The 24,347-nt window shown below is 34.7% G+C and overlaps 1 protein-coding gene across 7 annotated transcripts in view; it reads left to right on the top strand.

The window, feature by feature from the left end:
• The window catches only part of LOC129940234 (neuropeptide F receptor), a 233,005-nt gene that overhangs the window by 195,552 nt on the left and 13,106 nt on the right, over positions 1 to 24,347 (top strand). For all 7 annotated transcript variants that reach the window (XR_008780643.1, XR_008780642.1, XR_008780644.1 and 4 more), the window contains exons 2-3: positions 23,052 to 23,340; positions 23,416 to 23,585. Coding sequence is in view for 4 of the 7 variants with exons in the window: in XM_056048493.1 (XP_055904468.1) it covers positions 23,052 to 23,340; positions 23,416 to 23,585 (459 nt within the window). In the remaining 3 variants the exon portion in view is untranslated. The remainder of the gene's footprint in view (positions 1 to 23,051; positions 23,341 to 23,415; positions 23,586 to 24,347) is intronic.

Genomic DNA, 24,347 nt, shown 5'->3' with positions numbered 1-24,347 from the left:
TTAAAATCAATAAAGAGATTGTGGGTATCGGTTTCAAGTTCCTGGGTTTTTTCCAAGATCTGTCGTAGTGTGAATATTTGGTCGATAGTGGACTTTCCTGGTCTGAAGCCACACTGATAAGGACCAATCAGATTGTTGACGAACGGCTTCAGAAGTTCACATAATACGGCAGAGAGGATCTTATTCGCAATGTTAAGGAGACTGATGCCTCTGTAGTTGGCGCAGTTGAGAGGGTTCCTTTCTTATGTATCGGGCACACTATGCTGAGATTCCACTCATCGGGCATGCTTTCTTCCGACCATATTTTGCAGATGAGTTGGTGCATGCTCCGTACCAAGTCATCGCCAGCTGCTTTGAATAGTTCGGCAGCGATGCCGTCAGCTCCAGCAGCTTTGTTTGATTTAAGTTTAGATAAAGCTATCTTCACTTCGTCAAGGTCGGTAGCTAAAAACAACCCACGCAATTTTTTTGAGAGTCCTTTCTGCATTTTTTTATCTATATAACAAAATGTATTTGAAATCGATATCTCTTCTGGTTCTTGAACTATGGACGAGCGACGGAAAAAACGTAGCGAATGAACGTACGTACGTACGCACGCACAGACATCTTTCTAAAAATGTTTTATTTCGACTGTAGGGACCTTGAATTACAATAACTTCCTATGGGAAGTTAATAAAGCTAAACAAAGGAAAAAGCTTTGAACGAACTAGTTGAATACACAAACAATTGTTAGAAGTATTTTTTATTTCCGGGATGAGTTGTCCTCGGATGAGTTGCATGTTGGAAGGAATCGCGCTTTTTTTTGACAAATCAAATGGCATTTATGTGAAGACAAACTTGTTTTACAGGTATATTTTTTAATCTTATAAAAAAATTTTGTATAAGTTTTTTCGTAAAAGCAAGCGCTCACAGAGAAGTAAATACTTAATTTTAAAATTAATCGTTTCTTTTTATAAAAAAAACAATGGGCCAGCATGATGTTGCTTGACGTTCATGTTGTCTTAATTTATCCATTTACAAGAAAAAAAATCTAAACACGAAATGAAACGATGATGTTTAAAAACTTATAATTTTTTGGCGGTCAAATTGTGAAAAAATTTGTTGTTTCCACGTTCGCTTACTTTTTTGTAGTTTTGTCTTTTTGTGAGAGAATTTTACCCCCACTATTTAAAATATCTCTTTTTACTAATTTTAGTGCAGAAAGTAAGCGAACGGAACTAATATGTAACCGCTATAGCACAAAATTACCCGGAATTAATGACTTACAATTCTTAATTAGATTTTGAGTCTCAAAACTGATCTGTCAATTCTTTACAAGAGGGAGTACACATCCTTAAAAAAAAAAGTTTATATAACAAAATTTGAAGTCAGACCTTATCCATGGATAATACCTGCTAATACCAGAAAGTCCTTATGATAAGTTTTCGCTGAGATGTTTTTTAGCAAACCCATATTTCAGTTATTGTTTTCCATTTTTTATACTAACTGTGGAATTCTGATAGAATATTGTTTGACAAAACTTTTCTGATAAATAATGTCGGGATTATCTGTAAAATTAAATGTATTTCTTATTATAGAATATACGGACGGATAAGTCCATCCACACACTTACAAGGACAGTTTTCTATAACGATGGATTTAGATCCTAAGGATCATAAAACGTATAGAGATTTATCAAAATTTGAAATTCGACAAGTCTGACATCTATATTTAATAATACAAAATTTGTAAGACTAAAGTCTTTGTATAAGAACTACAATCATGTACATTGTAGTATACATCATGTTTATGTGCATTGTACTAATACATTGCACAGCACATGTGACTTTGACTTGAATTTTGTTTTCTATAAAAGGATAAACATACGTAAAATCAATATTTAATACTCACAGGAGAGGCAGCAGATGAAACAACTATGAATTTACTCCTTGATTTTCTGTTCGCTTTTTTCTCCTACCAACTATCCATTGGAAATTTGGTTTCTTTAAAAATATCTTTCTGGGGGAATATTCTTTCTTTAGATTTTCTTTTGTTGATTTTGTCATTTGAGATATTTTAGGTGGATTATTTATCTTAAGCAAACATTACTCTTCATTTTTTGGGATACGTATGCATGAAATGCATTTAATCTCCTGCTAAGATAGATTATAGATTGAAGAAAATATTAACTTTTGTGTACGAAAATTTTAGAAACATAATATGTATATACAATTTGGAAGATAGGTACTTCAAAAATAAGGAATATTTTTTAAGTCTTATTGCTAAATTATAAAACTTTCTTATTTTCTGCTGAGAATGCATCATGTTTTCAATTCTTTGCCGATTGAAGTACAGAATTTGTCGAGAAGTGGTACAGTTATCAGTTAAAACAGTTGTATAAAGAGGTTACGGATTATGGAATTGAAAAAAATTCCAATGATACCAGTTCTTCATAATTCACAACAAATTGTCACTCCCAAATATTGGATGCAGTTATTTTGTATGCTGCCAAGATTAAAATGCACCTTTTCAGAAAGAAATTCAAACTCTTTGAGCCTTAAATTTGCTAACCAATAACGACACGGAAAGTCATGCATCATCAATTTCTGAGTTAATTGAACATATTAAGCGATTTTTCCGATAGCTTTGGCCAGAATTATCGTCCGTATTGATATGGCTCGTGCATAGTCTAATCTGGAGTTCTAAATTTTAATGACTTTTTCTACTACTGGATTCGATATATCAGCAGACTTGGCGAATTTTGTCTTTCAAGTGGGCAATCATTTCTAGTTTACCGGCTTAAAGTAGCAGTTTAAATCGTATGAACTTGGAGGTAATCAAGGGAATTCAATGAATCAGTTGTGGCATAAACTGTTTGACTTGTTGCGCTATAACTGCCTCACCCTCTTGTCGAAATGACAGCTCCAGGATTACGGACCAATTATTCCACCAGCCCACTAATACGCTCCGCTTCAACCGAATTTTCGAAATAATTCTTTTTTCCAAACATTGATGATTATATATTTCTAAATTAATTAAAAAATGTTAAACATTTTAAATTTTTATTAGTTTGAATTCCAAATTTGAATGTCCACCTTTACTTTCAATCATTTCGTAAATTGGTTCAGATATGAAACCTATAGCCTTTTGACATACTTCGACCATATTTTGCTAAACGTTAACTGAATTGCAGAAATTAAGGATTCTTTGTCGTTAAACTCATGACCACCCTCATTGACTGTGGGTACTAACTATACCCAAGCAGGACAGTTATTAAAAAAAGTTTAAATGTTGCTCCCTAGTCCAAGCTTTTGTTATACACACCGAGTGAATTGGTGCTAAGATTATGGGTCAAAAGATATTAGATTATTAAGGAATATTTCTGGTTTGACTTTTGATTTAATGACCCCAATGTCAATTGTTCCATAAAAACTGATAGTTCTCCATATCACAAAAACTACTTCACGAATGTGATAAAGCTTTAAAAACCTTTTTATTTTATAAAATCGTGATATAAAAGTTGGACCCATCACGGGGATCGAAATTCAATAGTTTTATCGTCCACGTGATACAATTTTTTCCAGATTATTTGAATTTTGAAATACTCTCCTTTTAAGAATCACAAGAATTAGATACACACCTTAAAATTGATCTTATTCAAAGTGCGGCCTTACAGTTATTTTTAACTCAATTTGTGTCTAATCTGTACGAATCTTTATTTTTTTAAGTAAGAATAAAAGTCGTTAAGACTTCGACCAATTTTATCGGCTGGTGCAAGTCCGATAAGGTCTTGGTGTCTAATCAACTCAATTTTTACTTTTGAAACACATATAAAGCATGTTGTAGATCTTCTCATTGGCACATACAATTTAAGATCAGAAAATAAAAATATTTAAACTATGCAGTAGTTGAAAACGCTCATAAACAACGATTAAATTGTTGTTGTACCTAATCACCTTACTCGTGGGTTTAGTTGGATATTTGTTTTTAAATTTTTTGCTTAACACCTTCAGTTAATAGTTGTCACAAAACTCGTTTATATTTGAAACAAATTTCAAAATAATTTTCGAAAATGTTTGCGTATATTCAATTGAAGTTGATTTTTAGTAAGTTTTTATTAGGACTGGCTACGAGACGAGACCAGTATCGATCTTGTCTGGTAGAACAAAAACAAGATGATACTAGTTTTTAAGGGGTTTTACATTTTTTCCTAAATAGAAGACAAAAATGCAAAAATGTGTTATTTTTAGTCTTCTTTAGTTCGTCAAATTAAACTAAATTTCAATAAAACAAACGAGCACCTGCCCAAGCTTAAGCATCGGTAAGAACGGTTTAAATACAAACCTTTTATTTTAAGATTCGGTTACCAACAAAGAACGCCATTAACTATAAGATTCCATTGATGATGACGATTTCTGTTTAAAGAGAATTCTAAAAATTCAAATTAGAGTTGCTTAGATAAAAGTAAATCTTAAATCACAAGACCAACATGAAATTAGCAAAAGCATCGTCTCGTTGCCAGGCCTAGTCTTTGTAAATTTAACGTTGTTTCGACTTACTCTTGAGGAAAACTAACTCACTTCCAATAAGATTGTTTTTGACCCATTTCCTGAATCTACGTTACGTCTTGTTACATCATCCTGTGAATGCAATACTTGAAATGCAATAAAGAAATCATTAAGCAGCTATGATAAAATGGACTCCAGTTAAAAAATTTAGCATAATAATTTTGTACTTAAAAATGAGTTTATAAGATCATTTTTTTTAATTACTGTCATTTTTAATAAATAAACTACTTAGGTTTACAATATTTCCTTTTGACTTGATATTCTAAATATCTTTAATCAATAAACATTAAAAACCCGATCTTACGAGTTTTTGTTCATATTAAGCGCACACTAAAGGGGTTATAAATACCCTTAAAATGATTTAACAAAGTGCGAGCAATTAGGAATGGAGGACAGGACAGGATTAGAAAGAATATTTGCTCTTTGTAAAGAGAGGGAAAATATTGAGCCTAGTAAAGCGTCCCACATTCGTGCAGGGTGTCTAAAGAAAGAATCTCTATACTTTACATAAGGTCTGAAGTTAGGCTCAGGATAAACTAATGAGCATTCCTAGAAGAACCGGTATTGTGATTAAATTGTTTAAGCGGAGGAATCCAGAATCGAAATGTTGGCCCCCATTTCGATCCTTAAAAGGATCTTTTCTCCTCATTTTCTCCTACATACGGATAATTGAACCTCATATCATCCTCTACAATTTTGCAACGTCCTCATTTCATCCCGCATGAATCTTTCCGTTTTTCTACGCATCTTTTCTGAACCTCATTTTGTCCTAAATGAAGGTTTATCAACATAAAAAATAGATATTGTCCTCTTATCATACTTAATAAGCCTGCCTAGTCGTGTACCTTCTTTTTTTTTGTCACAACACCTGATGACAATAACAAAAATGATGGTGGGAATGACAAGGATGGAGCTAAATGGAGTGAAAATGGTAACGATGGAGCTAGTAAAGTCAACGACACCATTGACGAGAACAGCAACGACGAAACGACGACGAGTATGATGAGTATACCCTCGAGCTCAATTCGGTCGTACTGTCAAGTACAGAGATTTGTTCTTTAGCGGTACTACGCGAATGTGGAATGCCTTACCACAATTCTTAGCCATTGCAATATTCCTTTCAACCGCTCTCTCCCCTTCCTAGTGCTCACACTATGTCTTTAAATAATAAGGGAAGTAATATCGCCTTGAGTATGCACTTATTACAAAAAAAATAGTGGGAGGGTTACACTCGTGCTACAGCATACAGCATTGAGTTTTCGGTTTTTGATTCCCCATTGGGTATCATCAGTTATAGTATAAAAATGTAATTATAACTGGGCTCGGTAGTCTATGCACCTCCGCCTTAACCTTAAATATTATTTCCAAACGAAAGACTTCATTGAATCTAGTTTTGAAATGAAAAAAAAAATGAATATGAATTCTTAGAATTTGGTATCCTTCCCTTGAATTTCAAATATTAAATAAAGTACAATAATATTTTATATTTTCGTATGCTGGAAAAATTCATAGGCTTACAAAAATGTGTCTGTACACAAATAAAGATTCCAGAAAATCACAAATTGAACTGGGAAAATAATTCGTCCGTAGTTCCCTGGAAGAAGATTAATAACAACTTTGTGAGATGGGAGCAGGATACGTAACCTTTTATGTATATAAGTACGAATAGTACTTCACACGTGCATTTAATTCTGCTTCGCCTTACGAACGAATTCATAAAATAGATGCATTTTTCTTAACTTATTCAGAATATGTGAGATTTGTATTTATTTTATTTGAAAATATCAACTTACTCGTAAAATCCAGAATTCAACGAAAATAAAGTGAAGTATTTTTTGGCAACGTAGATGTTTGCAATAAAGTGCCTAACCTGATATGAAGGTTTTTGGTTCAAGTAGATCTCTTTTAAAAAAAAAAGATATAGAATAAAATAGTTTTCTTAGAAGTTTTTGATTTTCCGAAGAACTTTAATGCACTTCAAAGAATTTGATTAGTACTTTCCCGTTAGAAAGTTCATTAGGCACTTCTTCCAGCGAGCGACGAAGCTCATTTTTGACTCAATGGTTACGTAAATAAGCAAAATGGTCAATTTTGGAGTGAATATCAGCCAAAAGCTACTAATGGATCCTGAAAAATTCAGAGTTTGGTGCGGTTTATGGGCTGGAGGCATCATTGTACCGTACTTCTTTAAAGATGATTTTAATAGTAACGTAACTGAAAATGGTGAAAGCAACCGTCAGATGATATCAAACTTTTCTTTGCTCAAAATGCAAGAGCTTGACTTGCATGACATGTGGTTTCAATAAGAAGACGTTGCCACATGCTACACAGCACGCGCAACAATGGACTCATTGAGAGGCGAGTACGGTGCATATTTTATTTCACATTCGGGACCGGTTAATTGGTCGCCTTGCTCATGCGATTTAACGCTTTAAGACTATTTTTTGTGGGGCTATGTTTAACATATAGATATAGTTTGTATGGATATGAGCTTTAGCTCATACAGACAAGTCCGCTTCAATTGAAGCATTGAAAGACAACATTGAAGAATTTATTCGTGAGATACCGGCCGAAATTTTGGAAAGAATATGCCAAAATTGGACTACTTGGTTGGACCATTCGAGGCGCAGTCAAGGTCAACATTTACATGAAATAATCTTCAAACATTAAATTATAGGACCGTACTATCGATTCAAATAAAGGTTTCATGCATTTTTCTGAATTGTTTGTGTTTTTTTATTTAAAAACTTTCCTATAGCTTTTAAAAAATCACTCTTTATAAGAAACAAAAGCTTTGAAGATATGCTACTTCAATTGGTAAAAATTTCTCTTTGACTAAAAATCGTTAACAAAAATTGTTTTAAAATTTAACTTTTTTTTTTATTTAAATAGAAATTATATAAATATTTTATAGAAAGTTCACTTTTTTATCGGTCAATAAATTTTCCTGCTGTATAAGGTTCAAATGAGCTTGAAGTTTATTTGAACGCCAATAAAAATGAGCCAGAAGTTGTCTTTTCTTCAACATTGCAGTTCCAAATGTTAAAAGTTATGCGTAACATGTTCACGTTCTTTAAGTCAATGCCCGATTTAATTATTTACTTCGTCTAAGGATATCAATGGAGAAATTTCAAACCAAACTAACCAGCTGTCATATAATACTGCATGTTACTTTTCAACAATATACGCCCATGCATAGTTACACAAAAACGTATTTGAATTTCTACCATTGAACAAATACTATAGTTTAATTTATTATCCTACTCAAGGAGTAAGAATTAATCGATCATAATCAATACCACATATTTCATAGCAGCAATAAAAAGTGTCCTTGATTTTTGCAATGGATCTAATGATTACGTTATTACCACGAAGAAAGTACCTGCCTTTTATAAATGAGTATTTATTTGCTTGTCATAAATTTTATGCGTAGTCACAAAAAACCTGCAAACCAAAAACAAAAACAATATACAAACCCTAAGGACTTACATAAACAACAACGAACAAAATTAAATGTCCTTGTCAATTCTATATATCTACGTGGCATATTCATGGAATACCTAGGTACCGTACGTACCTGCAGGAAAATATATTGCGTCTATAATAATTTTTATGTTTTTCATAGAGATATTGCTTTTCCACATTAACCTTGAACAAAATACATTTCAATGCGAATGCGAAACATGAAAACGTGCAAAATAATAAATAAAAGATGCTCAAGCTCATTCATAAGAAAAATACCTCCCATTACTTGTGAACAGTATGCGAGTATATTAAAAATATTCATACCAATTCCAATCCCTAGAAAGATCTTATACGCTCGTATGTGGAGCTTGTTTTAGCTTCAATTGGGATGTTTTGTGTTTCGAAATTAGCTTTTTTCTAGCAATGTCATGCATACGACAATGACAATGACAACGACATCCACATAACTTACGTAGAAAGATGAGATAGGTCTTAGGTTTGTTCTCAGAATTGATTTATAATACGTTGGTTTTTCTTGGACCAAATGTGAGTTTTGTAAGCAATTCAATTTCATCAATAAAATTAAATGACTCATGAAAAATAAATTTTGTTTAAGATTAAATTTAATTATGCAAAGATTAATATCAAAAATGTTCCAAAATGTACATCTATCCTCATCAAAACTGAAACATAATCTCTAGGGCAGAATTGGGGCCGAATTCTCAGGGAATCTAAATTTAGCTATTTCTGTTTTCTAAAAAATAAACGAGTGGTGTCGTGTTGAATTAGGAATTTTTATCGCATTGTGTTAAATTCAAGTCCTACTCATTTGTAATGTTTCTAAATTTAGGGTAAAATTTGCAACAACGCCTCGTTGAATAAAAGAAACCAAAAATTAACGACAAATTTTAGGAGCTACACTCTAGAAAAAAGTTTAAGGCAATTTTTAAAATATTAACTTCATATAGGAAATTACTGTAATGGTTCCGATTTGTCGAATTGAAAATGTTCACATTTCCCAAGAGCCGAAATAACAGATTTTTAGAAAGATGTATGTGCGTGCTTGTGTACGTACTTTCGTACATCCGTACGATCTCGACGTTTTTTCGTCGTCCATAGCTCAAGAACCAGAAGAGATATCGACTTCAAATAAATTTTGTTACACAGATAATAATGCAGAAAGGGCTATCAAGTATGATTTTTTGTACCATAGCAGTTTAAAAAAAAGGTACAAATGTTGGTTAACCCTAAATATCTCCCGAACCAATGATGCTTGAAACTTGAATTAGATTTTATATTTATATTGTAACGTGATACCAAACCAGTATATTTTTGGAAAAAAAAACAATTAACATTTTATATACTGTAGCGAGAGTCCTAAAAGATCTTAACATACATAAATCTGCTGGTCCGGATGGTATCCCCGCTATTATTCTTAAGAGGTGTTCTTCATCGCTGGCAAAACCACTGCGTAAGCTTTTTCATCTGTCCTACTCCTCAGGTCTCGTTCCGATCGGAAGGAAAACTGCATTTGTCCAGACTAATTCCCAAAAAAGGCGAATCTTTCTTACCCTCTAATTACCGACCGACTGCACTTACGTCCTCGAAGATCGAAAGCTTCTTATTGACCGACAATACGGCTTTCGTAGCAATTGTTCCACTGGTGATCTCATGGTTCATCTCACCGAACAGTGGAACAAATCTTTACATAGTTTTGGAGAAAGTAAGATTATTGCACTTGATATTTCAAAAGCATTTGATAGGGTTTGGCATCAGGCTCTCTTATCGAAAATGCGTGCTTTCGGTTTTCATGAATTCCTTCTTCATTGGATTAGTAATTACCTTTCGAATCGTTCAATACAAGTTGTATTAGATGGATTCATCTGAAAACCACAAAATATATGCTGGTGTGCCCCAGGGCTCTGTTTTATCTCCAACATTCTTTCTCATTTTTATTAATGATCTCCTCTCTGCAACAACTAATCCAATACATTGTTTCGCTGACGATAGTACTCTCAGCTTTGCATATTCGTTTTCAAATTCACACCCCTCTTCTTCGGATGTGGAACTGCAACAAAAAATATGATGAGCTCATTAAATTCAACAGTTTTTTCATAAAAAAATGAAATAAGAATAATTCAACTGACAACTTTTCAACCCAACACGAAAACCTACAAACTTTTAAGCAAGACAAATAGACACACGGGATGGGATGTTATCAGTATGAGTCACATCCTCTTTTTATATATTTAATTTGATTGATGATTCGGCATATTTTAAAAAACCTTTGAGAAATTGTTGTGGTAAAAAGAAAACCCACGCAATTTTTTTCAGAGTCGTTTCTGCATCTTTCTACACATCTTTGAAACAAAATCCATTTGAAGTCGATATAACTACTTGTTCTTGAGATAGGGACTACAAAAATGGTATCCCGAACGTGCAGACGACACACGCACACACAGACAACTTCTAAAATTCTTTAATTTGTATTATAGGGACCCTGAAACGTCAAATTTCAAAATGTTCCATTCGGCAAATGGGACCGATTACAATAACTTCCAAAGCAAAGTTAACAATCAAACATTAAACAAATAAAAAAAGAAAGAAGAAAAACCAATGATTTTTTGTTTATCTCCCAATATTTTATATAAAATAAAGATATAAAAAAAAGCTCGTTTATATCAAACAAAAAAAAAGTTTAGCTTAGAAGTTTGGAAAGGGTTATAATGTTTTTCTGTAAGTAAAGCCAATTGTTTTTTGACTTTTGAAAACACGAAAAATGTAATTTCGTTAAAAGCCCAATTTCTTACAGCATATAATACTCGTATTTCTTAAGAGATTATAAGGAATAGGTATAGGTACTTATTCTTATCCTTAGAGCAACATATCATCAGTTTTGTTGTATGGCATTCATTGGAAATGGCTACAATAATGTTCCAATAAGTAATTCTCATCTCCGAAAGTCAACAACTAATGCTATACCTATACTTTGTGGTACTTAACTTAAATAAAACAAATGTTATAACACCCAAAAGTATACCATGATATTAAATCTAAAAAAATGGTGTTATAACTGATGATTTGTTTTTGTTATTTCTAAAATGATTGTTTGGATTTAGACGTAACGTTAAATCTTCTTAAAAGCTTAATATATTTAATTGACTGCATATTTGATTGTTTTTATTTTTGTTTGATTTTTATGAAATAAGGAGCCTCCGTCCATTTTTATTAAGATCCAAAGCTGTTAAATTATACCAGGATATGTGTTCGTCCTACACTCTTCCTCTTTTTCTTTTCTATGAGTGATATTGTTACTATAAGCTCCCAAGGGACTACTCTGAATTTTGAATATTAAAAATCTTAATTTTTTTCAAAGCCCTAAAATAAAAGGAGTAGCAAAGAACTGAATTTTTACATAAATATACGCAATATTTACACTTCGTATCATATGAATAAAGACAAGCTTTTTTTCGTTTTTTGTTTGACGATATTTTCAAAAAAAATAAGGTTTTTTGGACAAACCCAAATGTGGAATGATTAAGATGTGTATTAAGTTTATAATGCGAACAAAATTTGTTTGGATTAAGTTGATAAGTACAAATTTTATAGTGGTTTTTCCAAAGAAGGGTTTTTGTGTCACATGAATAGGAACAAGATCTAAATTTACCTGTAAGACCCCTTAAAGTAAAGGAATTAACAAATAATATTTTTGTTTAGGTAAATACTGGTTTTATTGAATGGATTAAACTAAGTTGTAGTAATATCCGTTTGCAAACGCTAATGCAAATGATCAACCAGAAGCATTAATACTGACCCAACGACATGCACGGAAATATGAACCGCGATACATCTTTTAAAGAACAAAAAAGCAGCTGTGTTGGATGGCATACTTGCCGAATTCCTCAAAGCAGACCCCGACTTGGCTGCCGGTATTTTGTTGTCACTTGTTAAGTTTGTTTGGGAAAACAAAACCTTGAAAGGATGAGGTAGTCACCCAGCTACCAAAAAAAGATATTAACAACTGGAATAACTGTCGCGGAATCACCATTCTGTCCATATTTCCAAAGTTAATGGCAACCATCATTCTCGAGAGGATAAAAGCTAAGATCGATTCTACGTTCAAGAAGCATCAAGCGGGATTTCGTAGTGGTCAATCATATGTCGACTTTACCTCATGTTCGTTGATTTTGAAAAGGTCTTCGATCGCGTTTTCCTGATAAAATTGTTGCTATAATTAAAAGAGTCTTACAACAACGGAAGGTGTTTCGTTTTGCACAATGGATAGCTTTTCGACGCATTTGAAGTGCGACAGGTAGTGAGACAGGGTGATGTATTGTGACCGATTATGTTCTTGCTTGCTATTCATGTGGGTAAACAGGAGAGACGCATACCCAGTCTGAAGGCACCTGAAGAAAAACAAAAGCCATTTGGACTACACTGACGACATATGCTTAGTGGCTAAAAGAAATGGAGACCTCAGCCAAATGTGCAACTCTCTTCAACAAAAAGGGGAGGTGGCTGGCTTAAGGATTAATGCAAGTAAGACTAAATTAATGTAAACCAGCCAAACCCAAAAACAACAGGTTGTGAGACAAGTAGCAATAGAAGAGGTCACCCAGTTCAACTATCTGGGTATAGCTATTTGGTACTCGATGGTGGAAATGACCTGGATGTCACCAATAGAATAAATAAAACCCGTAGTGCATTCGGAATGCTTTCTAAAGTGTAGATCTGCAGGAAAATAGCGCTCCGTACAAAGTTAAAGTTGTTTGAGTCTAACGTAAAATCCGTGCTGCTATGTGCCTGCGAAACATTTAACTGCTCTGCTGACATTTTGAGGAGGTTGCAAACTCTAATTAAGTTTCATCCTCAACATCCAGTGGCAACAAAAGTGGATGTTGACATTGCGCAGAGAAACTGGCGCTGGATTGGTCATAAATTGAGAAAGCCAATGGAATCCTGAAGGTAGAAGGCGGCCTGAAAGGCCAAGAGAAACATGGAGATCATCTGTCATGAAGGAAGATTGGTCCCAAAAATTGGAGACGTGGTCCCAGCTGAGGTATCGTGCTAAGAATGGAGAGAGATGGAAAGAATTGGTTGCGGCCTATGCTCCAGGAGGAGTAAAGATCCTGCTATTAGCAGCCCGAAACGAAGGGGAAGAAAGTCTGCTGACTCCTGATTTTTGTAATATGTTGTCAATTGCTTCAGACAGTGTTGTGAGATAATTTAGCGAAATTTAAGGCCAGGATTGTTTTATAGATTCAAAAATCTCTTTGGGTTTTTGGTATATTGTAGTCCTTCCTTGCAGAATTTTCTTGAAAGACATCCCCACAAGTTTTTTATGATGTCGAGGTCAGGAGCATATGGGGCAGTGGTTATAAGTTCACATTTCCCCCCACTTAATCAGGGATTTTGTTGTCCGCGTGGTATGTATTATCTTGTGGGAGTGTCCATCGTTGTACACCAAATAATTCAAAAAACAGCGAAAAACTCATTCCAGAATCTATTTGTAAGTGATTGCCGTCATTTAAGAGCTTTGAAAATCCAGCTCCCCTGTTGTCCCGTAATAGGTGATTGCTCCCCAAAACATTACAACATTTTCTTTGCTGTGTCTTTTTTAAAGATAGATTTCTTCTATTTCTTTCTTAAATCATTGAAATAGTAGCTTTATTCATCAGGCACTTTCAAATTGTGTGATGTTTAAAATGGTAGACATGTGCATTCAAGAGGACACAAGCGTCCACAGGTTTTTCTCAAAACCCACCTCAGTCTATCAACTCCTACTCTCACCTCCCCGTGGTGAACATTGGGTGCCTAGTACCTCAATTGGAGATTGGGTTTCAACCCCGGTGGAAAGTTGTTGGGGGCAGCAAATGAGAGTGGGGGGGGAAGAGTTGTTTCCACTAAGGCACCTCTAATTATCCAGACGGCAGCGAAAGAATTCCCGAGATGGAATCAACGGTGGAGTCTACAGTTTCATTAAGGTTGAACTACTTAGTGAACACCTCATAAGGCTTCTTCGACTTATTCGGTGCCCAGGCCTATAAATAGCTGTTTTATCCGGCTCCCCATTCTTGGAGTTATACTTAGGATCTGGCCCTCCAGGTTGGGGATACTGCGATATTTACTATGGTGACTGCTACCACGAAAACCAACAACGATTATTTGGATACGGCTTCGTCATTGGAGCCAGACTTAGGCAAGAAGTCTTGAGCTATAGGTGCATCAATGAGCGCCTCATGACCATACGCATCAAGGCTAAATTCGGCAACATTAGCCTAATATGCGGGCAAGCCCCCACAGAAGAGAAAGTCGACAACACCAAAGATATGTTCCCAAAGCTCTTAGACGAAAAATAAGAGCAGTGTCCTAGCTACGATATTAAAATAGTCCTGGGCGATTTTAATGCCAAGCGAAGAAGGGAAGACATCTTTGGTGGAATAATCTGGAAGAACAGCCTGCACGACAACGGATTCAGGCTCATAAATTTCATCATTTCGTCATGGCAGCCAGTACGCGTTTTCCACACCTTAACATCCACAAAGGTACTTGGACTTCTCCAGATCAATTTACCGTCAACCAGATTGACCATATTGTGATCGACGCCAGACACGCTTCCAGCATCATGGATGTCCGAACTTTCAGAGGAGCTAACATCGACTCGGACCACTAACTCGTTGTAGCCAAGATAGCACTTCGGATTTCCAAACAGGGAGGTGCAGGGAGAAGGTACAACGTCGAAAGGCTACAATCGCCAGAGATGGACAAATCCTTTTCCGACCGAGTTACAAGTAACCTCTCTCGAAGTTCTCTGCCGCCAACACAATGTATCGAAAACCAGTGGCAACAGTTCCAAGATGCAATCAGAGAAGTCGCCTCTGATGTGCTGGGTTTCAAACAGCCACCAACAAGGAACCCCTGGTTTGATGAGGAATGACGGCATGCAAATGCAGCCAAACAACAGGCACGCAAAGCGGCGCTGCATAAAAGGACGAGAGCTGCTCGTGAGCTCTATGAGCAGAAGAGGCGAGAGGAACGCCGACTTTTCAGAAGGAAAAAGAGAGGGCATGAGAAGAGTGCGGTCGAAGATGTTGAGAGGTTTAAAAGCATAAATGAAGTTCGAAAGTTTTATGAACAAGTGAAACGAAATTCGCAGGTACATAAACCTAGAACCGAAAGCTGCAAAGACGAAAGTGGAAACATCATAGTGGAACCGCAGTCTATGCTGAGGAGATGGAAGGACCACTTCTGTAGACTGTATAACGGCGACGAAGAACTGAATTCCGCTGTCAGGCAGGATGATCCATTCAATATAGACGACGAAAGCCAACAATCCCGTCCTCCCGACTAAGACGAAGTATAAAGATTGCCATATCTAAGTTGAAGTCTAATAAAGCCGATGGAGCAGATGGCTTGAATGCCGAGCTCTTTAAAGCAGCTGGAGATAAGTTAGATGGAACCTCAGTATTGTTTGCCCCATCCTGAAAAAAGGAGACCCTCTAAACTGCACCAACTATAGAGGAATCAGTCTACTTAACATCGCCTCTAAAACCTTCTCTGCCGTAATATGTGAACGTCTAAAGCCCATCGTCAACAACCTGATACTTCCTTATCAGTGTGGTTTTAGACCAAGAAAGTCCACAGTTGATCAAATATTCACATTACGGCAGATACTGGAAAAAACCCAAGAACACCAAATCGACACTCACCATCTTTTCATCGATTTCAAGGCCGCATATGACAGCATCTACAGGGACGAGCTGCATAGAGCCATGTCTAGTTTTGGCATCCCTGCTCACACGTCAAAACTAGAGGAACTATCTTTCAAAAGTCTGTCCAATTACTAGCATATGCTGATGACATTGACATAATCGGAAAAACTCAGCGTGATGTCAATGGTATTAAGGCAGAGGCGGCAAAAATGGGTTTAACGGTTCATGAGGGCAAAACAAAGTACATGCTGTCCTCAAGAAAGGACATACAACAACGACGTCTCTTGGTCAAAATGTCACCATCTACAGACGTAACTTTGAGGTAGTCAAAGACTTCGTCTACTAGGCTCCGCTGTAAACGGAACAACTCTTGCTAACCGCTGTTTCTTTGGACTAAGAAAGCAATTGAGTGGTAAAGTCCTCCCTCGAGGGACCAAAGTGTTGCTATATAAGACCCTTATCATCCCCGTCCTGCTTTACGGTGCAGAAGCATGGACTATGACAAAAGCGGTCGCTTCGACAGAAAAGTTCTTCGTGTGATCTACAGTCCCGTATGCATCGAAGGGGAGTGGAGGAGAAGATGGACCTAGCTAGATGGAGAAGTTTGTTGGTGAGGCCCTAGTTCACACCGGACTGTAGCACCACCTTAAGTCAGTTAGTAACTTTCAAATTAAGTAAGCTTGAATTTGGCTCATTTCCTTCTTATTTAGACCCTTAACTCTACCCATACTTCTTGATTCTATCAAATTAATTCTTATACTAAGCTCCCAAACAATCAAAGTATCCTATTTTCTGATTTTAAACATGCTAATGGGTAAATTTAGATCTTGTCTATTGATGAGACACAAAAAACAGGTACTTTTTATGCGCTTGGATTTTATCCAAAAATTGTTTGTAATATAAACTAAGTACTTATGTTTCTTATTCATTTGTCACACATTTGTCTTTTTCCAAAAAACCTAATTGTTTGAAAAATATCGTCAAATAAAAAAACGAAAAAAACTTGTACCTCTTCATGTGACACGAAGTGTATTACTTAAAAACAGTTTCAAGCAATTTTCTATTAATGTTTCAAAGTAAAACAAGAACTCATATTAAAATTTGAGAAAAAATAAATTTTGTATCTATGTTATTTTATTCATACAAATTTTGCAAAATTTAAAAGTATAAATTTAGATTCTAAGCCGGAAGTGCCTAATCCTAATTTAAAACTTCTATTTACTTAGATTTTCTTCGTGTTCTTGTTTAATTTTAAAGAAGGATCCAAGACGCAAAATTCAAAATAAATTTTCCTTAACACAAGTTAAGACATTCCCTTTGTTTTTGTTTTTCTTCCTGTTTCCTTTTTATATTCACACAATCTTAGTACACTTTTGGTTTAAATCACATACAATCTAACACCCACATTATTTGGCCATTTGTATTAGAAAATCTATAAATATAAAAATTATCATGGGCTCTTAGGCTTAGACAATAAAAAAGGTTTCATGCGAAATAGAAAAAGATGTGCAAATCCTTTGTTTATTCTTAGTTTAAATATTGATTTATTAGTGTCCTTAAAATTCAATTTATATTCAGATTGCTTCTTTGTGGTAATTTCCTGAAAGCCCTAGGGATCTTATAATACAGATGTCTTATATCACACGCCTGTTGCTGGACACATGTAACCAAGTACATATATATTCTGCTTTTGAACATAGTTCAATTTGAATAATTCATTTTGAAAGGAAGTCAAAGCCACAGTAATATGGAAATAACTCTCTGCATTCACATCCGGCAGGAGCATGATGGTTCATTGGTATCAAAACCATTAACAGGCGATCCTTTTCTTGGCCTTCTTCATCTTACAGCAAATTGGGTAAAGTTAAGAAAATGGAAGATGCAAACGGAGAGTAATATGTCAAATTAAAATCCTTGGTTATACGTTCTCTTTTTATTGTGTCCTTCGTAAATGAAAAGGCGTAAATTATAATGAAGAAGAATACAGGATATATCTTTGGAGTCTTCCTTCTTGCACAAAAAAATGCAAGCAATTTTAAATGGTTTCTGTCGTCAGGAACAAGTTAAAAAATTGAAATTTAGTTCCATTTTTTTTTTTTGAAAACAAATGACATTCTAGAAAAATACACATAAGGGGTCAAGGAGACCAATAGGATGCTCTTTCTAAGGTTAGGTATGCGTAAGGTATAACAACACTTTGCATCTCACAAAAGTAGCAAAGTGGCATGTTCCAATTTTTATATTTTTTCTCTGTAGATTGCAAAGAAATATTCTCCAGGCAGTTACATATATTTGTACATTTTCCAAAGATGAAGGCAGAAAAAGATAAATGTAAACTTTCAGAATGTTTATGTATAAAGGTGATAGGTAGATACATTTTTATTTAAGGTACTATGATAGCTACAACCAGATACAAAGCAATGTTATTTACTCAGTGGAATTTTTTGTTTTAATGAGATATTCTGTTCACCTGACAGAACATTTTTAAATTAGAATTTTAAATACACCGTAAATAGAATGTCATGTGGTGAGATTAGTTCTGTTACTATTAATTATATTGCCTACAAACGACTTCGCACAGCTTTAATTAAAAAAAGTTGATATACTGTTCAGACGATATTTTATTATGGTATTTTGGAAAATTTTGTCTAGATTTTTTAATGATTATTTTGGATTTAAAAAATGTTCTTTTGTGCTTTAAATTGTATTTATTTACTTATTGTTTAAAATGAACAAAAAGATGTTATTCTATGATTTAAATAAATTTTAAATCAATCGAATCTTTAAGTCCGAAATGAGAGCATTTTTAAATGTTATGATTATTTTTGAAGACAATTATTTCGATCAATGATTCGAACTATTTGTTTTAAAACGATTTTATTTAATTTGTTTCTTAGAATTCCAAAATAAAAAAAAGGCTTTGAGGCGAATCACTCTGATAAACTCCCATCCCGTCTGTCGATTAGGGGTTCGTTACGAAATCCCGCAAAACAAAATCCCGCGTAACGAAATTTGATATTTTTTGTGATATTTTATTGCACAGTAAATGGTCGGAGTAACGAAATCCCGCAGATCATCGTGAGATTTTCCTTTTTGGCTGGATTTCTAAAACGGCATAAGAGATTACTTTGGAAAAAATATTTTCAGAAAAAGTAGTGACAAATATTTTGTCTGAAAAAATATTTTTCCCTTCCGCTCGCTTATCGCTTATTATTTTGATTGAAAATTTATGTCGATGGAGTAGTCTTTTTTTATAGGCTATTTGTATGGTTAATTTTATTTTAAACCTTATTCCGGCTAAGTTAGACTTCTTCAGGGTATTTGTATAGAAAAATTGATTTTTAGCACGTTTAGAATCGTTTTTAAGCTAAAATTTGGGAAAAAACGCTCCAAAAGGTAGAAATCTTGTTCTTATCTCTTTGAATATTTTTGTAGCTCTAAAAAGAACTTTTAAAACGCTTAAACAGCGTTTTAAGCTAGTAAATTTCTAAACGTTCTAAAACGCTTAATGGGCAGATAACTCAACGCGCTTAAAATGCTTTTTAAGCGTAAAGAAAGATTCAAATATCGAATCAACCAAAACCCCAGAAAGTACTTCGAGCGCTGTCGCCACTCTAAATAGAGCGCTGGTTGAACTCCAAGTTCATATCTCTGTGTGAGGTGTTTACCTCACGAAGTTCTAAGAACTGAAAATAATAAATTTTGAATTTTGTTTTATTGAACATAATATATACAATTTGGATCTTAAATAATATGATACTCATGATTAATTTAAATTTGTTGGTACATAAGGGGCTTAACGTTATACAGTGCCTTAAGTTAAAAAAAAAATATATAAATATAAATTCCATGTACAAAAAATTTTTAAAAGTCAGCTGATTCATCATTCTCAGGGTGTTCATTCCTGGTTGTCAATGTTCATTTTGGTGTTGGTTTAGGAGTAGTGGTGTTTAGCCTCGGTAGAAGGCTGACCCAAGGGCAGTTGTCCATGATTAAGCTGTCATCAAGAGTTTCCATTACACTGAGGTATCTTGGCTCTGGATGTCGTTGTTCAGTGGTCATCCTTCTCATTACTTAATTCGGTTGGTCTATGATGTTTCGTACAAGTCCCTTCGCTGACAGGACTAGGTATTTGTCAAGCGGGATTATTTTGGCTTCAGAGTATAGATAATTGTTCCTGTAGTGTTTCCGTCGCTGCCGGTCAAAGTACAGGCCGGTGCAAATTCTGAGAGTTTTTCTTTCGTATATTAAAAGTTTTTACATGGTTGTCTTCGAGATTGAAAACCAGACTGGAAAGGAGTAGCTGATGACTGGTCTTTGTTGGTTGACTTGTCCTGTTCTTTTCTTCATAAAAGGGAGTAGTTGGTGGAAGGCCAAATTGGCTTTTTTAAGAACATTTTTGGAGTGTTGGTTGAACCTTAGCAACTCATTGAATAGATTAAAAGGTACTTCACATTCTGTTTGGCAGCTATGGTGGATCCGTCAGAGAGTCTCAAGACCAGGTTCTTGCATTTGGTAGAACTGAAAATAATGCGAAATGAGCACTGCTTTTATACTTTTTTCAAAGAATGCATGGCTGTTTTTTCAATTGGCTTTGGATGCGCCTCCTTCGCTCTTGTTGATTCTCATAATTGATAGTGAGGTAGGAAATTTGAGATAGCAATCGTATACATACACCAAGCGGAGCAACGAAATTACGTGAGAGGGTGTGTACCCCGAAAAGTGGAGTTTGAATCCTGAGATCCTGCGAAGCGGTCCATCCACAGGAGCTTTTATTAAAAAAAAGTTGTTGATATAGGCGTCTGCCTAGCGACTTTACAATTACATACCCTAAGCGGAGCAACGGAGTTACGTGAGCGGGTGTGAACCCCGGAAAGTGAAGTTGAAATCCTGAGATCCCGAGAAGCGGGCCACCCACAAGGGCTTTTATTAAAAAAAAGTTGTTGATATTGGTGCCTGCCTGGCGACTTTACATACCCTAAGAATTTCTGTGTAGCAAAACTTTTCAACCTAGAACAAAAATGTCAAGGGAAAGAATAAATTATGAAATCTACCGAAGCATTCTATGAAGATCTATAGAGACAAAAATGTTCACTTTTTGAAAGATTTTTTTTACTATTTACAAGTTTTTTTAAGTTCTAAAAAGAACGTTTATACACTCCATTTCTGAAGTTTTTAAAAGCTTAAACGCAGTTTTAAGCGTTTTCAACCTCAAAACCTAGCCATACCCTCACCACAGATTATAAAAAAGCGAAAAAGAAAATTTGTTTTCCGGAAGTTTTTAAACGCCATTTTAAGCATTCTCAACCCCAAACCCAATCGCTACAAAACGCTTAAAAGTATTTCGAAAAGAAAAAGAGAATTCCATCCCACGGAACTCTAAAACGCGTATTCACCATTTTAAGAACGCATGCTTAAAATTCAAAAGATTTCGAAGACTCCTATACATTAACAGCTCTCAAGGTCTCTTTCGACCACATTTAGAATATTTTACTGTTATATGGAGCCCCTTTACCGCGTCTAGCATTTGTCGTGTAGAAAAAGTTCAAAACAGGTTCACAAAGTTTGCCTTTCGAAAAATATTTGGTTATTCAAATGTTCCAACTTATGAGACGAGGTGTATTTTAATTGATCTAAAACCTCTTGCTCAGAGAAGGAAATTAAACTCAATACTTTTTGCTTTTGATGTCTTGAATTTTAACATTGACTGTCCAGTTTTGTTATCTATGTTTTTTATTTATGAGCCTTCTAGAAACTTACGCGATTTTTTAAATGTTCCATACCACAATACATGACGAAAAAAACGTTGCGAACGTACGAACGTACGGACCTCCGGACTTACGAACAATACGTTCACACTCACGCGCAGACCTCTCTAAATATCTGTCATTTCGACTGTAGGGACCTTAAAACGTCGATCAATGTTAAATTTGACAACTACAACAACTACAACTTTCAACCATTCCTGTGTGTGACTAATGTTATCAGGAATGGAGGGAACCTGCAGTTTATATGCCGAATCCGGACGGCTAATTTGAGAAAGCACTTTTTCATGACAAGAGCTACTCTTGGAGAATTTGTCAATTCCTCGCAAGAGGCAGTACCCGTGAAAAGACTTTAGATGGCATAGGCAGGGATCGAACCCAAGACCTCTGGCATGACTACTACTTTTGACTACTTTTTTTATGGGAAGTAAATATAAAAAAATTGATTAAAAATTTGCAGAAGCTAGAGCAAATTAGAGAAATGATTCAAAAAATCACAATAACCATTATAACCTTAGTATCCCATTTACGACTTTTGTAGCGCAGACTGTCAGAAATCCGGTATATTATATTTTATTCAAGTTGGGACTACTATACTTCATTTTAATATAGCTACTTATTAAAATAAGATAAGATTTTCTAAAATGTATGTTGGTGTTTGTTAACTTTTTTAACACTTTCGTTCTACATTGATTTGCTTGGAAAATGCTTTTTTTTCATGTCATTTGATTTTGTTTTACTCTTTTAAAAGGTTCACAATATTAATAATTTCTGTGATTTTCTCAGACATTTCGTTCAAAAATTTAACAATACACAATTTGTTAATACTTCCAAAAAAATGCCTACCATATTGCAATATTGAATTTTGTTCAAAAAGTAATTTCAATTTCTGACGAATCCGTAACTTCCTTAAACGTAGTTATACCTAGATACAAAAATAATAATGCTTAACATCCTCACAAAATATTAAAGTTTGTGATTCATTTTCATTGTTTACTATGTGCAATTTCATTATTGTGGTGGCCTTCCCAAGTCTTCTTGTTCTAACCTAACAACATGGATGTAATCTTCTCTGCACATGGCAAACAAAATTTAAGGTTTTAATGCTTCCTTCTGTGTAAAGTCTACAAAAAGATTATAATAATTCCTGCAACAATGAATTTCCTCATAGCTATGCACGTTTTGGCCAAAATCTACTCAAATTTCATGTGCTTCTTCTCATTGCTCTAACAGTCCTTTAACATTGTGCTTTTGTATTTTCATACAATTTCGGTCTCCTGATGATGACGATGATAGCTTTTTCTTGGTCGATTAAACAAAGACATCGAGTTCATTAGGAACTAATGAACCGTTAACAGATACGATACACGAATGACATTTGGACTCAAATACCCCCAAACATAATCATGACCGAATTAATTTTGCCTTAGATGTTCATTTCGAACACCTACGAATATTATACGAATATCAAATTTGAATGAACACATTTTGAATATAATCAACAGCTTACCTTTCAATTTCATTCTATTTATATAGCTATGTCTTTTTTTAATTTATTTCAGATCAAAATGAATGACTCCGAAGATAGCGAAAATTTCGTGCGAGGCACACATCATCTCAACAACAATACCGCCACAAATCAAACCATCACCCACCTGGATCCAATTTTATTCGAACAATTCACGAGAAATCGAAGCATCGAAGGTCCTTGGTACTATGTCCTAATTGTTATGTACAGTGTGCTTATTGTGTTCGGTGCTGTGGGCAATACCCTGGTTGTAATTGCTGTGGTTCGAAAACCAATGATGCGAACTGCTCGAAATCTATTTATCCTTAATTTGGCAATATCAGGTATGGGAGTTGTAAATGGTTTTGAAAAAAGAATACACTTTAAAATGACCTTTATATCTTTTTGATTTCGTTAAGATCTTCTTCTATGTTTGGTAACGATGCCATTGACCCTTATGGAAATTCTATCAAAATTTTGGCCATTCGGAACGTGTGCGGTTCTTTGTAAGATGATTGCTATGCTCCAAGCAACAAGTATATTCGTTTCAACAATATCGATTTCAGCGATTGCCTTTGATCGATATCAGGTAATTATTTTGATGCGGGAGGGTTAATATCTGATAAGAATAAAAATACATACTTATCTAAGCATGCAAATATTTGAATACTATATTTTTGTATAGACAGTAGGATCTTAAAAGGGTTTATGGATTGTTTTTTTTTTCAAAAATATTGTACGAGTGTAACCAGAGGAAAAATATTTTATCAGATATTAGATAGGAACTGTTTACATAGCTTCGCATGCTATCAAAAATATCATGTAAGCACTTCATTTGAACAAGTTAAGTGCATTCAAATGGAGGATTTCCTGTTTTGGTATCTATTTTTGTTTTGTTTGATGAAATATTCCAACATCTGTGTGGTGAAAAGTTTTGTAAATATTAAATAGCAAATATAAACGACTGATGCAGCAAAATTACGATATGTTAATGTTTCTATTTGATGTTCAAAAGTTAAAGGATTATTTAACAAATAATACAGTTGATTAGTTGAATAACATGACAAAACCTTTGATTAACAAGAAATTAAAAATCGTTGATGTGCCTTAAAAAGTGAAGGCCATACTCCTCATAAGGTGAAGGCCATACGGGTAGTTTTCCTTAATTTGTTTCGCGTTGCAGGCTGTAAACGGCAATTCATTTCCCAATCTGCATCGGCTGCTCCGCCAGTTCGATGAGCTTATCGTTTCCGATTAAATGTTGGTTTTTTTTTCTTGGTGGTTTGAAATGTCTAAAAATTGTGACAGTGGCTACTGCTGTTACGTAAGTAAGTTGTAAAGTATAACCATC

Source organism: Eupeodes corollae, chromosome 1 (genome assembly GCF_945859685.1).
Source record: "Eupeodes corollae chromosome 1, idEupCoro1.1, whole genome shotgun sequence".
In the NCBI taxonomy this organism is placed as follows: Eukaryota; Metazoa; Arthropoda; class Insecta; order Diptera; family Syrphidae; genus Eupeodes; species Eupeodes corollae.
The sequence above is the reverse complement of the archived record's forward strand: the minus strand, read 5'-3'. Positions and strand labels throughout refer to the sequence as shown.